Source organism: Leucopleurus acutus (genome assembly GCF_964270905.1).
Source record: "Leucopleurus acutus genome assembly, chromosome: 5".
In the NCBI taxonomy this organism is placed as follows: Eukaryota; Metazoa; Chordata; class Mammalia; order Artiodactyla; family Delphinidae; genus Leucopleurus; species Leucopleurus acutus.
The window spans coordinates 132,268,937-132,290,144 of record NC_139147.1 but is presented as its reverse complement, the minus strand read 5'-3'; the positions used below and the strand labels follow the sequence as shown (position 1 = coordinate 132,290,144).

The window sequence follows — 21,208 nt, the reverse complement described above, 5'->3', positions numbered from 1 at the left end:
TCACTCTGCTGTTTTTTAATATACAAAGAAAACAAAAGGAAAAAACCTGTTACGTGGACCTACGTTTTGGCCGTGACATCCACATACTGTCCTGGGCGAAAGTGAGCAGCATAAAGAGGAGTGCCTTTATGAAAAGAAAACAAAAAATCAGTATGAAATCAGCCCAAAAACAACTTCATTAAACGTAAACTACATACAGGAAGCCTTCTAGCTATCAGATTTCAAAATGTCAGGAGAGTCTCTTCTGCAATTTTAATTATTAGAAATGTCAACAATAAAATAATAAAACTGCTCAACAAATGTATTTTAATGGACTGTATGTAGGCTGAAGTATGGGGCACGTGGTGCTGGAGTGGCCAACAGCCCACGGCCACTGGTGCGCTTGTGCCTTCACAGAGGCTGAAACAGGCAACTCCTGTGACAACACTGTTCCTGCTGGTAAATACATGAGATTCTTGGTTGTTTCTGTGAATAACAATATGTTAAGATGTATTTCCTATTTCAAATAAGGAAAATAAAAATAAGAGAATGACTCAAAAAGCACTGGGGCTGGATCAAGTCTTTTTTTTTTTTTCCTATTGGAGACAAGTTATCCCAAAATAGGAATCAACATTAACATCATCCAGTAAAAGACTTTTCTTTTAAAGCTGGAACCAATGTAGTAGAGAATGTAATCAAAAGCTATTTTTGTTTGTTTAAAACAGGGAGTAAAGTGCTGTAGGTTTAGTGTCCTTAAGGTAGGACCCAACGTGGATTTATATGGGCAGAGAAAAACCTTCATTTAAGAAAAAATAGGGGAGATTAAAAAGTGACCGAATTTCTACGAGGTTGAATGACCTGAACTGCTGATATTTGACCATTTTTCACCCCCACACACAAAAAATATCATATGGTTTGTGCTACAGCCAAAGTTAATGTGGACTTAATTTTTATACTTGTTAGTTTAATTCCATGTACTTTACCTCAAAGATGAAAAACTTGCACTTCAAAAAATACCTTCAATTCTAAGTTATATCAAGGCTGACTCTACTGCCCCTATTAATAAGGCCTATTGCAATTGTATTCTACTTCAAGAAATTCAGTTCAGGTATTAAAATATCAAATCTTAAAACATCCTTCTACAGTCTACTTGTTAGAGAACTCAAGTTCAAGAGATAGGGAGCTTTTCTGAAGTCCAAAGACATCAAAATGCCATTAACTATATGAACCAATATAATCATAGTGCCAAATCTTACTTTTTCAAGGTGCTATGGTCAGTCATTTTCCTGTTTCAGGCTACATTTTCTCAAATTATCCTATCTCAGTGAGGGTCTATTCTTCACTTAATAAAATGCCAGCCTACAAACAGTGAACTTCACATTTTAAAAGTTCGTTTATTTATTTGGAGTGGCTTTTCCAAATGTGAAACTCTCCGTACATTAAAAACAAAAGTGTTCCTCCCTCTTTCATGGAAAACAAAGAATTCTCTACAGTTCTTTCCACTTAAAAAAGAAAAAGACTTGTTTGTCCCTAGTGATTAAATCAGTTACAGTTCTATATTTAAAAATAAATGTTTGGGACTTTGTATTGTGAATTCAGCTTTATTGAAAGGGCTTACATTAAACAAATCACATATTTGGGTATTTTTACCTCCCTCTTCTCCCCGACCTCAGATTACCTGGCTTAATTACAGCATTATCTGTTACATTAAAGATTTTAACTTTCTGTTTTGGTGGCAATCCAAGTTCTCGGTAAAATTCCAATATAGATGTAGATTTCTAGAGGAAAAGCAGCACATATAAGTAACACATTAATTACAAAAAGTGGAATTTAATGCCTAGAGATCTAAACTAAGTTACTAACACTCCAGGAAAACAAATTAAAGAGCACTCTGCTTCCCCAATGAACAAAAGAGTACTCTATAGCCCTTAATTAAGGGAGGTGAGATTTTCATCCATCACACTCAGAATTGGCATAGCATAGCTCATATAAAGAACTGGCATAGTGTAGCTCAAAGTATACGGGGAAAGACTTTTGTTCCACAGGAAAAGAAATACAGTCATGCTCATATTTGGATTTTTTTTTTTTCTTTTGCGGTACGCGGGCCTCTCACTGCCGTGGCCTCTTCCGCTGCAAAGCACAGGCTCTGGACACGCAGGCTCCGGACATGCAGGCTCAGCAGCCATGGCCCACGGGCCCAGCTGCTCTGCGGCATGTGGGATCTTCCCGGACCGGGGCACGAACCCGTGTCCATTGCATCGGCAGGCGGGCTCCCAACCACTGCGCCACCAGGGAAGTCCTCATATTTGGATTTTGACTGGAGACAGTCTGTATCAAGAACCCCAATCTTGGGAAATTTGACTCTAATTTCCCTGCTGTGTCCAAGCAGCTGGGAGGAAACATGACAAGTCACATTCAAATGTACAATCAGACTTCACAGTGAGTGCCAGTGTGGTCTGGCCAACCCACATTCCCCTGTTAAATCCCTCTCACTCCCCAAGGCAGCTCCGCCACAACCTCTTAAAACCTCCAGCATTCTCCCCTCCTTCTCCCTGCTTTGAGCTGATAATGTTGCTTCTTATTGCACTGAAAAAAACAGAAGAATCGAGAGCCCTTCCCCAAGCTTTTACCACCAAATCAATCATCACCCTCCCACCCCACTCCAGGTGCACAAGAGGCACATGGGAAGCTTTCAGAGAACACCAAGGCCAAGGCCTCAGCTTGGAGGCTGTAACTTCACCGGTCTAAGAGGGCATCCAGGTGTCAGTGTATTTTCAGCACTCCATATGGTTCTGATGTGAATCTGGGGCTGGGAACCACAATAACAGATGAACTGTCCATGTTCTTACTAAAGCCAAATCCTTCACTGTGTACTGACTCCTACCTCCTCTCACCTACTCAGTGGCTTTACTCCTGAAACTGTCCCCACCATCTTCTTAATCAACAATTTCCCCCTTTCCACTCGAACTTTCCTAGCAGCATAAAAGAATCACAATAACTCACATTAAAACACAAACCTTTCCTTGGCCACATTATCTCCTCCAGCTATCTTTCTGTGCCTGCCCACGACAAGGCTTTCATCAGGGGCTTCCAGCCCCTCGTACTCAATGGGACGTGCTGGTCAAAATCACCAAATGCCCTGGTCACCATGAGCACTGCTTGGCACAGGGAGCTGCTCTCTCCTTGGAAGGCCTCCACTCCACTTCCAGCTACTACTCCCTGGTTCTTTCACAGGCTAATGACCCACTTTTCTAACATCCACCCCAAATTCTACTCTGAACTACAAATTTTTCTGCCCAATTGCCAAGTCAACATTTCACTTTGATGTCACACAACAACTCAAGTTTAACACGTCTAAACTTGAACTCAACACGCTCCTGCCCCGCCACGCCTGCTCTCCTCGTCTTTCCAATCTCAATAAACAGCAGCTCCATACTTCTGTTTAGACCAAAAATTCTATGGTCATCTACAACTCTTCTCTTTCTCACATCCCATGTCCATCCATCAGCCATTCCTGTAGCCTCTATTTAAACACATAGCCCACATCAGCCACTTCTCACCCCGACCCCAGCCAGCCGTATATCGTCTGGATTATTTCAGTAGCTTCCTACCACGTCTCCAACTTCTATACTCCTGACGCCCTGGTATGTTCTCCATTCACAGGCTGGCATGATCCTTCTAAACTCAAGTTACATTAGTCTCCACGATGGCCTGCATCTTGTGCAGAAGAATCGAGTCCTAAGTCCTCACCATGGTTTCCAAGGTTCTACACCACCTACTCTCCTCCCAGCTTGCCCTGCCTCGGGGACAATGTGCTCCTTACCAGTCTAAGAACTCACTAAACAACAGCCTCAGGTCCTTTGCACATACTGGTCCCCCTGCCTGGAATGCCATTCTGCCAGATTTTTTTCCCTTTACCTTTTCCTCTCCATAGTCTTATGCTATTTACAACTGCAGAAAATGTCTGCCTCACTATTATAGGTACACAGAATAACGACCTGACTTACACACATCATGGAAAGATCATCACAATAAGTTTAGTGAGCATCCATCATCTCATATAGATAAAAAATTAAAGGAAACGAAAACAAATTTTTTCTTTGTGATGAAAACTCTTAGGATTTACTCTTAACTTTCACATATAATGTACAGCAGTGTTAATTATATTTATCATGTTGTACATATATCCCTAGTATTTATTTACCTTATAACTGGAAATTTGTACCTTTTGACTGCCTTCATCCAATTCCCCCTCCTCCATCACCTGCCTCTGGTAACCACAAAACTGAAATCTTTTTCTATGAATTTGTTTGTTGAAGTATAATTGACCTATAACACTGTGAGCTCCTGGTGCAAAACAAAGTGATGCAATATTTCTATTACACAATGATCACTATAAGTCTAGTTACCACCTGTCACATACAAAGATATTACGTAGTTACTGACTATATTCCCCACACTGTATATTTCATACCCATGACTCATTTATTTTGCAACTGGAAGTCTGTACCTCTTAACCTCCCTCACTTATGTCTCTCCTCACGCCTCTGCCAGATTTCTGTATAATGCTCTGTATAATGCTCTCTCACTTCTGTATATATATATATAATGTACTTCTGTATATATATATATAATGTATATATATATATAATGCTCTCTCATTTCTGTATAATGCTCTCTCACTTCATTCAGGTCTTCACCCAAATATCAACTTACCTTTCCTGATTATTCTACCTAAAATAGCACCACTTTCTGTCTCTTGCAATGCCCTTAGCACACTTTATTAATCTTCAAAGCACTTCCCTCCATCTGTCACAATACACATTTTTTAATTGTTTATCTTCTGTGCAATAGCTTCCCTGTCTCACCCCCAAGCCCACCAAAATGTAAGCTTCTAGAGAGCAGAGACTGTAGTGGCTGCTCCATCCCCAGCTCCTCGCAGGTCCTACTGTCTGCTCTTCCCTCCACCCCTGCTTTTTCGTTCTGCTATTGTAAATATCCTTGAATAGAAAATATCCTTGAATAGAAAACTTTATGGACAACTTATTTCCTTACCATAATGTCCTGTTGTCTTTTTTTCTGTTTTAATTCTTAACTCTTGATATAGATACTGTAAGACTTACCAAAAAAGCTGTACCACTTCCTGATGTGAAGAGCCTCTTTCATGAGAATATAAGCAATAATATTTATCTTCCTGCTGTTCCCTCTCCCTCTGCTTCCCCTCTGATCCTAAATGAAGCACCTGCAGGACCCCAATGAGCCACAGTACTCTACGTATGCTTACCTGTGCCTGCCCAGGCCAGTCTGTTGGCCTATATTCTCCCCCCGCTATGTACTTCCAAAGCTCACTGAAAGTCTGTTAAATACATGTCTAGTCCCAGGTCCAGTGATAAGCCACACTTATCTGAAGAACATGTATTTGAATATGCAGCAAACTTCAGGTACTTGCTAATTTCAGTTTGAAATAAGAACTGTGCCCCTTTATAACTTACTGAGTAGGCTGTCCTCAGCTGACATGAAATTGGGTGGCATTGGCCTATAAGCAGAGAACTTTAGTGTTTGGATCAGTCCGCAGCCCCCCAAGAATCTCCCTGGAGCCCCCCAGTGGGACTGTGCAACAAATAGTGAACAGCTCTGCTCCGGATGTCCACAGAATATTGTTCTCTACCTCACAGAGTCCCCTCGGGAAGCTATCCTTTCTTCCAACAGTGATAACATACATTCACTCCAGTCATTCTTTATGGTTTCACTTCCCATATGCTGAAATCTAAGACTGATATTCAACATCGCTTTTACCAAGGCCCCTGCTTTTCATCCTCAGTCATACTCACTTCTTCCACAAAAGCAAACACAAAAGTTCATTTAAAAATGTGGCTCCTTGAAAAAGAAATAAAAAGAAATCCAGACTGAAAGGGAAGAAATAAAACTATCACTGTTTGCAGATGACATGATACTATATATGGAAAATCTTAAAAGATGCCATCAAAAAAACCATTAGAATAAATGAATTCAGTAAAGTGGCAGGATACAAAATTAATATATAGAAACCTGTTGTTTTTCTATGCACTAACAATGAACTATCAGAAAGAGAAATTTAGAAAACAATCCCACTTGCAATTGCAAATTATCAAAAAAATAAAATACCTAGGAATAAATCTAACCAAGGAGGTAAAAGACACTTGGACAACTAAAAGACACTGATGAAAGAAAGTGAAGATGACACAGAGAAATGGAAAGATATACCATGCTAATGGACTGGAAGAATTAATACTGTTAAAATAGTCATACTACTCAAGGCAATGTAAAGATTCAATGCAATCCCTATCAAAATACCAATGACATTGTTCACAGAACCAAAACAAAAAATCCTAAAATTTGTATGGAAACACAAAAGACCCAGAATAGACAAAACAATTTTGAGAAAGAAGAACAAAGCTGGAGGTATCATGCTCCCTGATTTCAAACTATATCACAATGCTACAGTAATCAAAGCAGTATGGTACTGGCACAAAAAGAGACACACAGATCAATAGAACAGAAGAGAGAGCCCAGAAATAAACCCACACTTAAATGGTCAACTAATCTATGACAAAAGAGGCAAGAAAATACAATGGGGAAAAGACAGCCTCTTCAATAAATGTTGTTGGGAAAACTGGAAAGCTACATGCAGAAGAATCAAACTGGACCGCTTTCTCATATCATATACAAAAATAAACTCAAAATGGATTAAAGACTTAAATGTAATAAGACCTGAAACCATAAAACTCCTAGAAGAAAACATAGGTAGTACAATCTTTGACCTAGATCTTGGTAAAATTTTTTTGGATGTCTCCTCACGCAAGGGAAACAAAAGCAAAAATAAATAAATGAAACTACATCAAACTAAAAAGTGAAGGAAACTATTAAGACAAAAAGACCACCTACTGAATGGAAGAAGATATCCACAAAAGATATAGCTGATAAGGGGTCAAAATCCAAAATATACAAGGAATTCATACAATTTGACAGCAAAAGAAACCCAACAACTCAATTAACAAATAAGCAGAAGACAAGAATAGACATTTTTCCAAAGACATACAAATGACCAAGACACTTGAAAAAACATTCTCAACATCACTAATCATCAGGGAAATGCACATAAACCACAATGAGATATTGCCTCCCACCTGTCAGAATGGCTATTATCAAAAAGACAAGAAACAACAAGTTTTGGAGAGGATGCAGAGAAAAGGGAACCCTTGCACACGGTTGGCAGATATGTAAATTGGTGCAGCCACTACAGAAAACAGTATGGAGGTTGCTCAAAAATTAAAAATAGAAATACCATATAATTTAGTTACTCTATTTCTGGGTATTCTTCCAAAGAAAACAAAAACACTAATACGAAAACATATATGCACATCTATGTTCATCACAGTGTTATTTACAATAGCTAAGATATGAAAGTGACCTAAGTATCCAATGCTAGATGAATGGATAAAGATGTGTATATATGTGTACACACACACACACACACACACACACACACACACACACACACACACACAAAATGGAATATTACTCAGCCATAAAAAAAAGAAATCTTGCCTGCAACAACATGGATGGGTCTAGAAGATATTATGCAAAGTGAAATAAGTCAGATGGAGAAAGATAAACACCATGTGATTTCACTTATATGTGGAATCTAAAAAACAAATGAACAAAGGTAACAAAACAGAAACAGACTCATAGATACAGCGAACAAACAGGTGGTTGTCAGAGGAGGATGGGGTAGACGGGATGAGTAAAATAAGTGAGGGAGGTTAAGAGGTAAACTTCCAGTTACAAAATAAATGAGTCAGGAGGATGAAATGTACAGCATGGGGAATATAGTCAATAATATTGTAATAACTTTGTATGGTGACAGATGGTAACTGTGAGGATCATTTTGTAACGTACAGAAATACTGAATCACTATGTTGTGTATCTGGAACTAACAGTGTTTTAGGTCAATTAAACTTCAATAAAAATTTTAAAAATGTGGATCCTTAAAATTATTTTCCTGATGTACTGGATTCAGATTTATTAAATTTTAGAACAGGCTTCAATTTTATTTTTGACCTTCACATATTCCACCTGGTAACTTAAAAACATTATTTTATTAATATTGGTTTATAAGTATTCCAGGAGGCTTATGAGAAAAATCCTGTATTTTTTTTAGTAATACAAAATGGACAAGATAAACATCTTGACTAAGTAACTATAGACTGAGACATAAAAAGGACAAAGGTAATACATACTTCCTGATTATCTTCCAATTTCACTAAAAGTGAATAATTTTTTTCTTTTAAAATCAAAATATCATAAAACTAATTGGGTATCTGCCCTGAGAAAAACCAGATGTTCAAGTTGAGTTGAGTCAACAGCAGTGTAACAAAGGGCTTTTTTTCCTCTAACTTCCAAATAAATGATTTCAAAAGGCAATTTAAAAGACTGACAGCAGAGTCACACTTGGATAATCCTATCTATGAGGTTGCATTTTTTTCCTCCCTCTTCAGAGTTCTCTGCAATTATCCTCCTCACAATCAAAATGCTCTGCTCCTAAGATGAATTGATTTAACCAACTTTAAGGCCACCTAGCTTCCTTATTCAAAAACACTATGTACCACATCAGTTTTTATTTATTATAAGGTACACAAATAGCAAAAGCAAAGCAGTCTAGTTTCTTGGAGGCATAAATTCTTTACAGATTAAAAAAAAAATAACATTCTAGCCCTATTAAAAATAAAACTGATTCAATCAACTCATTTTAGAATGCTTAACTATTTAATATTACCTATTCATAGGTGTCTCTTCTCTCTCTCAAACCCTCTATAATCAATCTACCTGCAGTTTCCCTGAGGGTTACAATGTGCAAGAGAAAGTTTGTATACCTTTAGTTTCAAAAATCTTTTTCCTTTCTGAACCAAAATGCTTTACTTTTAAAGAATTCTAGACCTTCATTTTCACATCCTATTCTGATGAAAAGTCATTCAAAGACAAAACTTTTTTCTTAATATTATAATACATGACCTCTGGTCCTAGAAAAATAATATCTTGAAGAATAAAAGGGCCTCTGTAGCACTTCTATACCAGAGTAGTGAACAGTCTTAAAAGTTTATGTCAGATAAGTGGTTAAAATTCACCACAGTATAAGAATACAGCATCCAAATCACCCTGCTGTGCTATATATTCACTGGTGAGATAAAGCTTAAGGTATGAAAACCAGAGTCTCAAATATCAAAGTAGAAATAAAAGTACTATCGTTTCTGTAATAGTTTAGTTATTATGTTATTTATTTATTTTTTTGCGGTACGTGGGCCTCTCATTGTTGTGGCCTCTCCCGTTGCGGAGCACAGGCTCCAGACGTGCAGGCTCAGCGGCCATGGCTCACAGGCCCAGCCACTCCGCAGCATGTGGGATCTTCCCGGACCGGGGCACGAACCCGTATCCCCTGCATCGGCAGGTGCACTCTCAACCACTGCGCCTCAAGGGAAGCCCTAGTTATTATGTTAATAAGACTTCATCAATAAGATTATCTTTATCACTAAGTAAAATAGAATAAATTGAGCTGACAAGTTCATTTTTGGAGGGGAACTTTTGTTTTTTCTTAAAAACTAAAATATTTGAGAACCAACGTGAGACTTAGAACTGGGAGAGAAGTCACAGACCATCAAGTCCAATTCCTTGTCTTCATGGGTAAGAAAATGGCTGTTCAAAAAGGTGGAGTGAAGGAGCTACTGGCAGCCATGGAAGAACTCAGCTCTTTTGATCTCAGGTCCACTCATTTCCCACTATCGCACAGTCCCAAGGAAGTAATGTTCACAAATCCGCTGGAGCAGAATGGATTATCCCAACAGGACACCTGACTTACAAATACCAAGGCTGTAGAGTCATAAATTTACAAAATTGGTAATGAAATAAAGATGACAGTCCTAACAAAACACAGAAATACAATCAATTAGAAAACAGAGGTGTCTATCAAACTGAAGAACTGTTCACATGATTCACAGGAAGTTGGGCAGATATTTACACACTTAAAAATTCAAACATTTGGCATTTTTAAAAAATGTTTCCCAAAATATCACATTGTGCTTTTAATTACTGTGGTATTATCTGAACCCTGTAATTATTAGGCAATAATCTGTCAGGAATAGCAGATATTACTATGAAGGCTTAATGAAAAATAAACTAACTATACTACCATAATATGCAAAAATAGCTAAGTCCTCTAATACTTACGAGATAGGCCTATTAAACCATAGGACTCCAATCAGCGCCAATTTGCTGATCAGTATATACTGATAGGACAATTCCACCTGGACTTTCTAAAACACTTCAAACACGTCTTTCCTCCAAAGCAACCCTTTCCTTGTCCCTGTCCCAAGTCATGGCATGAGCACTGACCTGCTGGGTTCTCTTCCCACAGGCTCACACTCACCTGGTCTTTTATAACCCCTGCCTCTTCCAAGCCCAATGCAACTGCTCTGGGGCAAAAGACTTTTATCAACTCTCCCTGAGGGCTTAAAACAACCTCCTAAACGTACTCCCTGCACCTGGCATCTTCTAATTTAGTTAACCATGATAACAATTTGACCACTGCCCTGGTTAAAGAATTCAGAAAGTTCCTCAAAGTTTACAAGATGAGGTCTAAACTTGTTAGCCCTCCATCCTGACAACCCCACCTGTCACACCTTTATCACATTCTCCCCGACTGCACACTAAGATCCAGACACATGGCCCTTCTCTTACCAAGCACCAATGCTCTTCCATGCATCTGCTTCTGCAGAGCCCACTCTGCCTGGCATGCCTTTAGCACCCACCCTCCTTTCTGATCTTCTCCCTGTGAAACTTCCTAGAATTCCCACAAGCAGAGTTGGCTAATGTGCTTGTTGCATTTATAGTACTGTGTTGAGATAGTCAATTTATTAGTCCACCTTCCCTATGTATTCCCAAAGGGTGGATATCAAGACACAATTAACAAAGTAAGGCTTTCAGAGTCTAACTGTCACTCTACCTCTTATTGGTGGGTGTCCCTGAGGGAGTTACTTAACTTCGTTATCTTTAGAGTCTGAAAGAGTAAGTTAATAAACGTAAAAGACTTAATGCCTACATACCCAGCATGTAATAAGTGCTCAAAAGTTAACTATGACAAGGAAATAGGAGGCAATCGATAAACACTTGTTAGTTTTGACAGCTGCACAGAACAGGTTGTCTCCTAACTTTCATTCATGTTCATTTCATAAATAATTTATAATGGAAAAATGTTAATCTAGAGACAAGCAACATTTTAGTAAACCTAAAGATGTTTTAGCAGCCATTAGTGAAAACCATCACCATTTCTAGAAAGGCATTCTCTGCTTTTAGTCATCCCCAAACCCCCCAAAATACTAATTGTGCAGATTTTTTTCACATTTAAACTACAAACTCAGCATTCTATTAGTATTCTACTTGGGAAATACACTTTATTCAGAAAAATCTGATGTGACTTCATACACAGCTTTCTTCCCAATACTGAAAACTTCTAATATATGAAAAATTAATCCTCACATGCTGTTGGAGTCAAGAGTTGAGACAATTTAGAAAAAAAATGAAAATAAACATAAAACAACCACAAAATAATCAAATAGCTACCATCTTTTGAGTGTCTGTTACATGCCAGGCACATGTGAAAAGTCTCACATAATACTGGTACCAAACCTCTTATTAGGTAAGTAGTATTTTTATCCACATTTTACATCTGGGCAAATACTGAAGCTTAGAAGGTGAAGTTACTTGTTCCAGACAGTGAAGGGAGGTACTGGAGCAAACTCAAAGTCTCCCAGACTCCTGGGGTCAGTAGCTCTATCAGACTGCCTCCCCCCAAATCCACAGTTCACCTCCTGGACAAGTCTGTGGCTATGGGATATCCTCAAAACTTAAAAGAATTCAGAATCTCAAAGAATTCAGGTCTAAAACTAATGAAAGGCACTATTCTAGGAATAAAAGTGCACCCTTACATGGAAACGTGATACAGTTTTTCCTCCTACAGTCAGGGCTGCCATTTTTCCATTATGATTTTCCTTTGGAGTATATTTTAGGACGTGACAGTCTCGTACCTAAAAAAACAAACATAAAAATATTAAGTATGTGCCAGGACACATGCTAACATTACATACCAGCCACACTGAGGCCCATCCAATCCATCTTATCTCACCATACCAACCACACTCTTAAAAAAACACTGCCAAATACTGAATATAAGGCAAACAGAAAAGTGCATAAATCACAAATATACAACAAAATGAGTATTTATAAAGAAAATATGCATGTAACCACTACGCATGTCAAAAATCCCCCAAACCTCTGTGTCTCTTCCCAATTCCCCCATCATACCCATTCCTCCTCCCCACCCTTTTTACCCCTAGAGCAGTGGCTCTCAAAGTGTGGTCCCCAGGCAAGCAGCATCAGTCACCTGGGAACTCTGTGAAAACGCAGGTTCTCAGGCCTCAGCCAAGACCTACTAAATCAGAACCTGTGTTTTATAAGCCCTCCAGGTGATTCTGAGGTAAAGTCTGAGAAGAACTGTCCTAGAAATAACCACCTCTCTTGACATTTATGGTAATCATTTAACTTTTCATTATAATTACTACCTTTGAAAGTATTGTTTAATCCTATAGTTCAGTGCTGCCTGTTGAACCTTTATGTAAATGGAGTCAGACCACAAATACTCCTCCATACTTTCCTGCTTTCACTCAAGATTCTATAGGTAAGGTTCTCCCATACTGTTGTGTGCGGCTCTATTCTGTCCATTTTCACTGTCACCCAGCACTCCATCATGTAAATACACCATGATTTATTTACCCATTCTACCATGATGGACATGGGAGTTATTTCTACTTTTGGAGTATTAAGAGTAATGCTGCTATAAATCATCTGTTCACATTTTCTAGTAACACTCAGGAGTGGAACTGGGAGACCACTGGTTCACGTACCTCAACTTTTCCATAATACTAAACTATTTCCTGAAGCAGCCTGTACCAATTTACAATCTCACCCATCATTCCTAAAAGCTCCCAAAGTTCTGTAGAGTTCCAGAAACTATAATCCTTTCCTTGATCATTCAGAGTCAGTAAAAACTTACTAAGGGCTTACAGGCCACCTGTGTCTGTCAGCACTGGAAGCACTTACATGCATGAGGTCTCATTTTACTCCCCATCTCCTCCCTAAACGCTTGTCTAAGGCCTGACTCCAATATGAACTGAGGTGTTCAAAGTGATCTGGGCAATAAAGGTCTCAACTTTATCAGTGATCTTTTTATAATAATGATAAAGACAATAACAGCTAACATTTATTGGACATTTAATATTGTTTTAAATTTTAAGTGCTTGACATTTAGAATCTTGTGCAAGCCTCACAATAACCCTTTGAGGGAGATCATAGTGATTTCTTCTACAGAATAAAATTATTCTTTTACAGATAAGACACAGTGTTCCAAGGAACACAGCTAGAAAATGGCAGAACCAACATTTGAGGTATTCTGGTTCCAGGGCCTATATTCTTAAGCATTAGAGCTTAACCTTATCTCAGAGAACAAAATGCTACTTCCCCAGACAAAAGTGTTACATTCTGAGTTAGTAAAGAGATCAAAATTACAATTTTGAATTGAAAGAACTCCATAAATGAAAATAAGATGGGACTGAGATTTTTTCTGATTATGAATTAAACTAGTAGATCTGTAAGAAGCTAGGTTACAATTTTTTTTTAAATTAATTGCCCCAGTTATCCCAATGCCAGTATAAAGAAAGCCACCACTCAGGCATGAGTGAGAACATTCACTGACACCATCAGAAGTAAAGCTCTTTTACAGTATCTATGCTCGACTTAACCTCTTCTTCACCACACAGTCAAATGTTTCAGGATACAAATATTGCCCATTTAGGTTTGCACAAATAGATCTCAGCACACACATAGATTTGTTACATCTTCTGTTTCTTACCTGAAGTAATGTGACCACATGCTTCTGACCATCTTTGGTCCATAAGGGCATCATGCCTAACTTCATTGCAATAAGGCCTACTCTAGAGGAACCTGGCAATTAAAAACAAATCAATACTCACACAGACTTTTCAACATTTGTCAACACGATACAATGGTATTTCCTAAATTTTGCTTTCATGTAAGGAGCAAGCAGATAAGAAACATGCTGATATATTCATACAGTAAAATACAACTGTTCCTTACAGATACAAATGCCTTCAGCCAAACCTGACATAATATACTGGTACTCAATAAATCTCTGTAAAATAAAAAATATAAGAAAACTGTACAAAATAAAGAAAATAGTTAAACTGATATATTCTGGTATTTAAAATAGTGGTATTAATAGAGGGCATGATAAATCCATCATTATGCTTTGCTTTCCTAATATCAATTCATATCCAACCTCATTAATTAGGGAACATCTACTTCTCAAATTCTAAGAAGTTAGCTGGAGTTACTGAGATGACACAAGTGGTCATTTTGCTAAAATATGTCAGCATCCACCATGACACTTAGATTTGTTGCATAAATTGATAAAGTTGCTCCACTAAGAATTCTAGCCATTAAACAATTCAACAGCCACAATAACCCCCAACCAACGACAACTCCATGAACAGGAAAGGCCTTATGCTTTTTGGTCTGGCCACACATGGATTTAGCACTCTACCAGGCACACAGAGCTGATTCTGGGGTTATGCTTGGCAGGCGTGGAGTGGCAGAATACCCCAGCTACAAACGTCTGTGTGATACATTACAGTTTAGATCACACTCTTCCAGCTTTTCTTCCCTGATTTATTTTATATTATTTTTCATCTGAAGAAAACAAGAAAACGTTTGCAGAACAATTCTCTTTTCACCTACAAAGCAGTTTCTTGAGGAAGTCTTGATGATCATCAGACAGTCACTAACAGTAGACTAGGATGCTGGAAATATACTTGCAAAGCAAACCACAATGAAATAGACACACTTAAGACATGAAAAATAAATTAAAGAGATGATAAATTGATTCAGAAGTCACTATGATTTTAAACGTGCCAGTCAGACAGTAATTAGGTGATGAGAACACAACATATACAAAATAACCACCTGGTTCCCAAGGATGTATAGGCCACGGCTCATCTTTCAGAGGACAGAGTTTACTTGCTAATTGGGCTTTATTTTCATCAGAGACCAACTGCTTAACAAAGGGAATATTTTCTTCAGAAAGATGCTCATCCCACCAAGTACCACTCTTGCCATGGAGACTTCTAACCAAAAGCCAGATGTCTGTTCTGTAAAAATAAAAATTAGAAAACAAAGCACAATTCAAAAGGTTCCCCACTTAATGTACAGAAGGAAGGTCACATGAGTTGGAAAGTGTAGTCAGGGCCTTTGGAAAGGGTTTGGATTCTGTTCTAGTTTTTTCCCTGACATTCCTCATGATAATAATAGGGCTCATATTTCAACTGTTAATAGTTACCCTGGAGGAAAAGTTCTTCCTCTTCTCCTCTGGGATAAACAGATTTCTAACAGAGTAGTCCTATGTAGACAAGAGAAGCCACAGGTCCACTAGAACATGTACGTTAACAGTTTACATCCAGTAGAGGTGACAAAATGTGGGGTTACTGATCTTTCTCTGATAAACCCCTGTAATGACATGGCCTTGGCTCAGAGTGGTGAAGAAACTGGGTGTGCAAATTCTAAAATCCATAAAAGACATGACCTGTGACTAGCTGAACACACCAAGAGATACCTTACGGGACGGAGGTCAGGAAAGAGATGTGTAATTCTTGCCAGGAGGGTCGGAAAAGAAGTAAATCTTCCTGCGATCTATCTCTTTTGTAGGCATGTAGATACATCCAGGCTAGAGTCCCAATTTTTCATTTATTAGTTAAGTGACCTTGGGCAAATCACTTTTCTCTAAGCTTCCCTTTTACCTGCAAAGCGGAATAATGATAGGACAGGAAAATGATGGTATCTGTAAAACGGATGATAGCAGCTCTAAGGTGAGGCTACATGACGTAAGGAGCCTAATGTTCCTAAAAGAACATTTATTACACAGTAAACGCTCATTAATTGGCAGATAATATTATTGCTGTTGGTAATGCTTGTTTTAATGCTCATCAGCATTAAAAAGCAAAAAAACCCACACCTCCAATCCTTCAAAGGGCACGTCCTTAGAGCAATGATTCTTACTCTTCAGGCCTGGACGGAACCCCCTCCTACCCCACGCCGGGCCAGGCCACAGCCCGAGGCCACAGGTGCAGGCACCACGCCGCACCCTCGTCTGTCCTCTGCACCCACCTGTTCTCCGAGCCCCGGGCAGCGCCCAGGCCGCCCGCGCCGCGGTCCAGCACCCGGGCGCCGGTCCGAGCCAGCAGCCTCCAACCGGGCATGACTAGGCCGGAAGGGCGCAACCTCTTCACCTCCGGGCGCCCCGCCGCTCCGCTTTCAGGGCGTCCCAGCGCCGGCGACCCAGTCCGCAGATCACTCACGAACCGTCCAACCGGCCGCCCCCCCACTGCCCTTTCGGACGAAGAGCTGGAGGAGCCACTTCCGGTCCGTTCGCAAAGCGCGCCGGTGCCGAGGTGAGCCCCGGGAACTAGAGTTCCGCCTCCTGAATAGTCCTACGTCGGGATCGAGTCGGCTGGGGAGGGTGGGGTCTGACTGACTCGGCTCTCCAGGGGTGGAAAAAAAAAGGATGCTCGGAGTTTAAACTTTAGGAGAATGAGGCGAACTAGGGACAGTCTTCCTAAGGAAACGAAATCACTTCTAAGTAATGTCTGTTGTGGGGCAGCTCATTGTACTAAGCAGCGCTTGATAATCTTACATTGGCTTACGTTCAAAACAGCCCTGAAGGGAGGTTGTTATTTTTATATTATAAATGAGGGCACACAGACTTAGAGTTTTGGTGCTGGTCCAAAATAGCACATCCAGCAGATGGGCAGAGTAAGCACTGAAACAGGGTTGGAATGTACTAGTAGAATATGGCCAAGTTGATGATGTGTGACTTCCAGGGGTGAATCATAAAAGGTATTGCTACTGTGTCTTGGGCTCTTGGACGGCTCCCTATGGGGAAAGCCAGCGGTCATGTTCTGCAGACACTCAAACAGCCCTGTGGAGAGGCCCATGTGAAGAGGAACCAATTTTCCAGCTAGGAGTGAACCACCTAGGAAGGGGATCCTCCAGTCCCAGGCAACCTTTCAGATGATTGCAATTCATGAAAAACTTTGAGCCTGAACCACCCAGCCAAGGAACTCATGGGCTCCTGACCAGAAGAAACTGCCACAGAGAATAAATGATTACTCTCATTTTGAGTCACTAAATAGATACCTAATACACCTTAAGTGCAAATAAACCTAATCACCATGGATGTATCTTGGGCATTCATTCTATTACTCCAAAAGTTTGTTTCCTTCTTGGTCAAATGTGTGTTTTTAGAAATTCAGAAATAAAAACTTAAAAGTTTAGCTATTTCAAGACCCTCTTTTATTCAAGATCTGGCTACCCTAGCTTAAAAAGTCCAGGCAATGGTCAATTCCTGGTAACTACTTGGACTGTTCTCTAAAAATAAAAATTAGAAAACAAAGCACAGTTTCTAAATGTTTGCTTTGTTTTCTCATCTTAGCCTGGCTTCCCAGTTATTTGAGAATAGCCCTTTATTGAACAAGCATGTCTTGAGGTGTGCTGTATGCAAGAAGCTGGGAATAAAAAGACTTGCCTATTACTGCCAGTGGCTAGCATTTCTTGTGCATATAGTATGCTATTATATGTGCTGAGTATTGTGGAAGCCCATTAGTCAGAGACCACCAGGGGCACGCCCAAACTCAAACAAGGTTAAGTTTAATTAGCTTGCTGCAGCAAGAGAGAGCATACACCTGAGGATGTCTCTATACAAACGAGTTATAAGATTTAGACTTATGCTGGGTGGCATCAGGAAAACAGGGACTTATTTTGGAATGGATGCTATCAAGGACAATTCAGCATTTGGGCGTCTCAATACTTTTGTTCTGGAGGAACAAAGGAAAAAGTGAGACTGGGGATGATGATGGTGAGGGAGCAGAAATCACTCAGATGAAGGAACTGTTAGTCATTTTGTAGCTGAGGTGTGACCTTGGTTGTGTTCTGTTAGAAGTGTTGTGTTGACATTCCATTATAAATTAAACACCGCAGTCTGATTCCTAACAGGATTCATGTTGACTTTTTCAGTGTATTTCCTCACTTGATCTTTATGATAACCCCATGTGATAATACTATAATTATCTCCATTTTACAATTGAGAAAATAAACACAGAGAGATTACACAAGTTCACTCAACTAGTAAGGGCCAAGATTTAAATCTCAGCAGTGTGCCCACAGAGCCTGTGCTCTCAGCCATTCTGTTTCTTTGATTCTGTAAGACAAATGTGTTATTACTCTTCTGTTGGAATTACTCTGTCACTAAGAGGAAAATTGGTAAGTGATCCTATCACACACTGTGGTCTGTGAGGCCTGAGGACTCAGCCATTCAGTCTAACTTTGCCCCTAGTGCCAAAACTCTCCTGGTCCATAATGGCAACCTTGAGTCAATGAAATCCTTAGCAGACGCTACTGCTGAACCGAATCAAAGCAAAACATGCTTTGTCTGCTGTCACACAGCACACATCTCCTGATTGCCAGCTGGGTCTGGGAGGTATCATCTTACTTGATTTAGTCACTATGGAGTGCTGCTAATTCACAAGGACCAGTCCAGTTCTCAAGCGACTCAACCGGGTCTCCTTTAGGGAGCTGAGCTCAAGCTTCCCAGCATTTCTAATGTCATCCTTCAGAGACCTCCCTGGACCCTGGGACACTGATATCAGCCTCTCTGGGACTTCCGTTTCTCACTGGAACAAAGATAGCCCCCATTATCTCCCTTTAGTGCTACCATTCTGTAATCCTTGTTCCTCTAATTCAGACCAAAGCTGTTGTAATAAATGTTCACTTCTGAATTTCCAAAGCCATGGCCAACAAAAGAGAACCATCTTAGAAGGAGTAAGTTTCAAGCCAAGGATTTCTTGGAAAGTATCTTTTTCATGTGTTCCCGCCTTTAGGCCCTTCAATTAGTTCTCACACTGTTTGTGATATGTCCTGTTTGGTTGGCTGCTTGCAGAATGATACATTTTTCATTGCTGATTAGTTTATATTTTACATTCCTTTATGCTATCTCTTAGCTCATAACATGCCTTATATTTGAAATTAAAAATTGATTTGAGTTTAGACTTCTAATTAAATTACCCTTGGCTTTCTTCCATTTTTCTAAAGTTGTGAGAATTTAGCATATTCTAAAATTGATAGAGACTTTATGAAAGTTTGTTGAGCATTAGATGGGGAATAGATAAAATGAACTTTAGGAAATTTTGAACTTTGAGATCCCATTGCTAATTAGAATAGAAAACTTAAATGGCCATATTGCAGAATCAGTGAGAAGACGAATTCTGCCTCAATGTCCTCCAGTAAGACTAAATAACAATGTTCAATTTCAGTATAAAGCTTTTAAAAACATAGTTTTTTATTTATAAATCCTAATTCTCCCACAGATTTTAGGGTTCCAAGAGCTGATCAGCATGGAAGCACATTTGTCTTGAAGCCTAAAAAGGAAGAAGAAAAAGAGGAGGAGGAGGAGGGGGAAGAAGCAGCAGAAGCAGCAGCAGTGTGACCATGTGGTGATGTGGGTTACAGTTTCCCAGCAGTCCGTCCTTATACTCAGAATGGTTCTGAAACTTAATGTAATTAAACCCATATACCTTTCTTTACAGTTCTCTGATGGCTGAACAAAAATGTTGGGGGCAGACAGTGGAGCATCACACACCCAAGGACAAGATGCTTTCAGTCAAGGGCAGCTCCTTCCCCCTGGTCTTCTCCAGGTGCTGTGTAGTTTTGATGGCTGAAGTGTAGCTCTAGACCAGTGAATACTCTTGTTATCTGGAGCCATGGTCGTGGTCCTGTCTGAGCTCAGAATATACAGAGTCTTGAGAAATTCTAGGGAATGAGTTCATTTGGGATTTTGATTATAGTTGGAAAGGGTCCCAGAAGGATGAGACATAACCAACACTTAAATTGTGCTAAGTGGCAAGCACTGTTCTAAGTGCTTTCCAACTCACTCCTCACCTATGAAGTATGTACTATTATTCTCATCCTCATTTACAGATATGGAAATTGAGGCACAGGGAAGATAAGCAGCTCATCCAAGGTCACAAACCATAAGTTTATCAAGTAAGCCATGGAGCCAGGAGCTGAACCCAGGCAGGCTGACTCCAGAGTCCAGTGCTTTACTGCTCTGTTGCACTGCCTCTCACCCAAGAGAAGAAAAATGTGCATCTGAAGGGTAACAGTTGAATTATTCCTTGAGGGGAGAGTATGAGTCCCCAGGAGCAGAATACAGAGAGGACAACCTAGGAAGAAAATGTAGTTCCAGTTACTATTGCTGAGTAATAAATCACTGCAAACTTTTTGGCATAGAATAACCACTATTTAATTTTTTGTATGCTTCCTGTTGGTTGAGAATTCAGAAAGGGCACTGTGGGGACAGCTTGTTTCTGCTTCATGTTCCACTGAGATGACTCAAAGACCAGGGGTGATGTCAGCTGTGGGGCTGAAATCATTTGAAGGCGCCTTCACTTCATGTCTGGTGTTCGATGCTGCCTGTCAGTCAGGACCTCAACTAGGCTGTTCTCTGGAACACCTATATGTGGTCCCTCCATGTGGCTGCTTGGGGTTCCTCACAACATGAGGGTTGGATCCCAAGAGCAAGCATCCCAAGAGAACCAGATATAAGCTGTGTTACCTTTTATGACCTAACCTCAGAAATCACATGTCATTACTTCGCTTCAGACACAGCTGGCCCAGGTTCAAGGAATAGAGACCCATGCCTCAATGTGAGCATTGAGTCACATTGTCACATGGGATGGGAGACAGGGTTACCACCATCTTTAAAAAGTATAGTCTGCCACAAACACCATGAGTGTGTCCATGTGAAAGGATAGAATTGCATCTAGGCAGTTGCAGGGATTGATCAATTGCTGATTGACCAATACTGTGACAGGTCTCCCTTGTGAAAATGTTTCAGATTATGTCTGGCTGGAAAGAAAATAAGATTTATTCCAGATTTTATTCTGCTTCCTAGTGCAACTTTTTGGTAAATATCTAGTATTTAGTATTTCCTCTATTTGGAGAGACAAAGGCCAGGCTT

General features: G+C 39.8%; 1 protein-coding gene across 1 annotated transcript in view; it reads right to left on the bottom strand.

Moving 5' to 3' along the window:
* Positions 1–16,511, bottom strand: part of MRPL3 (mitochondrial ribosomal protein L3) — a 44,450-nt gene extending 27,939 nt beyond the window's left edge. Inside the window, exons 1-6 of the mRNA XM_082839740.1 lie at positions 16,303–16,511; positions 15,106–15,290; positions 13,976–14,067; positions 11,997–12,095; positions 1,658–1,757; positions 64–124 (exon numbers count right to left, since the gene is read on the bottom strand). Of these exons, the coding sequence (XP_082695866.1) occupies positions 64–124; positions 1,658–1,757; positions 11,997–12,095; positions 13,976–14,067; positions 15,106–15,290; positions 16,303–16,394 (629 nt within the window). The 5' untranslated portion in view covers positions 16,395–16,511. The remainder of the gene's footprint in view (positions 1–63; positions 125–1,657; positions 1,758–11,996; positions 12,096–13,975; positions 14,068–15,105; positions 15,291–16,302) is intronic.
* Between the last annotated feature and the right edge of the window lie 4,697 nt (positions 16,512–21,208).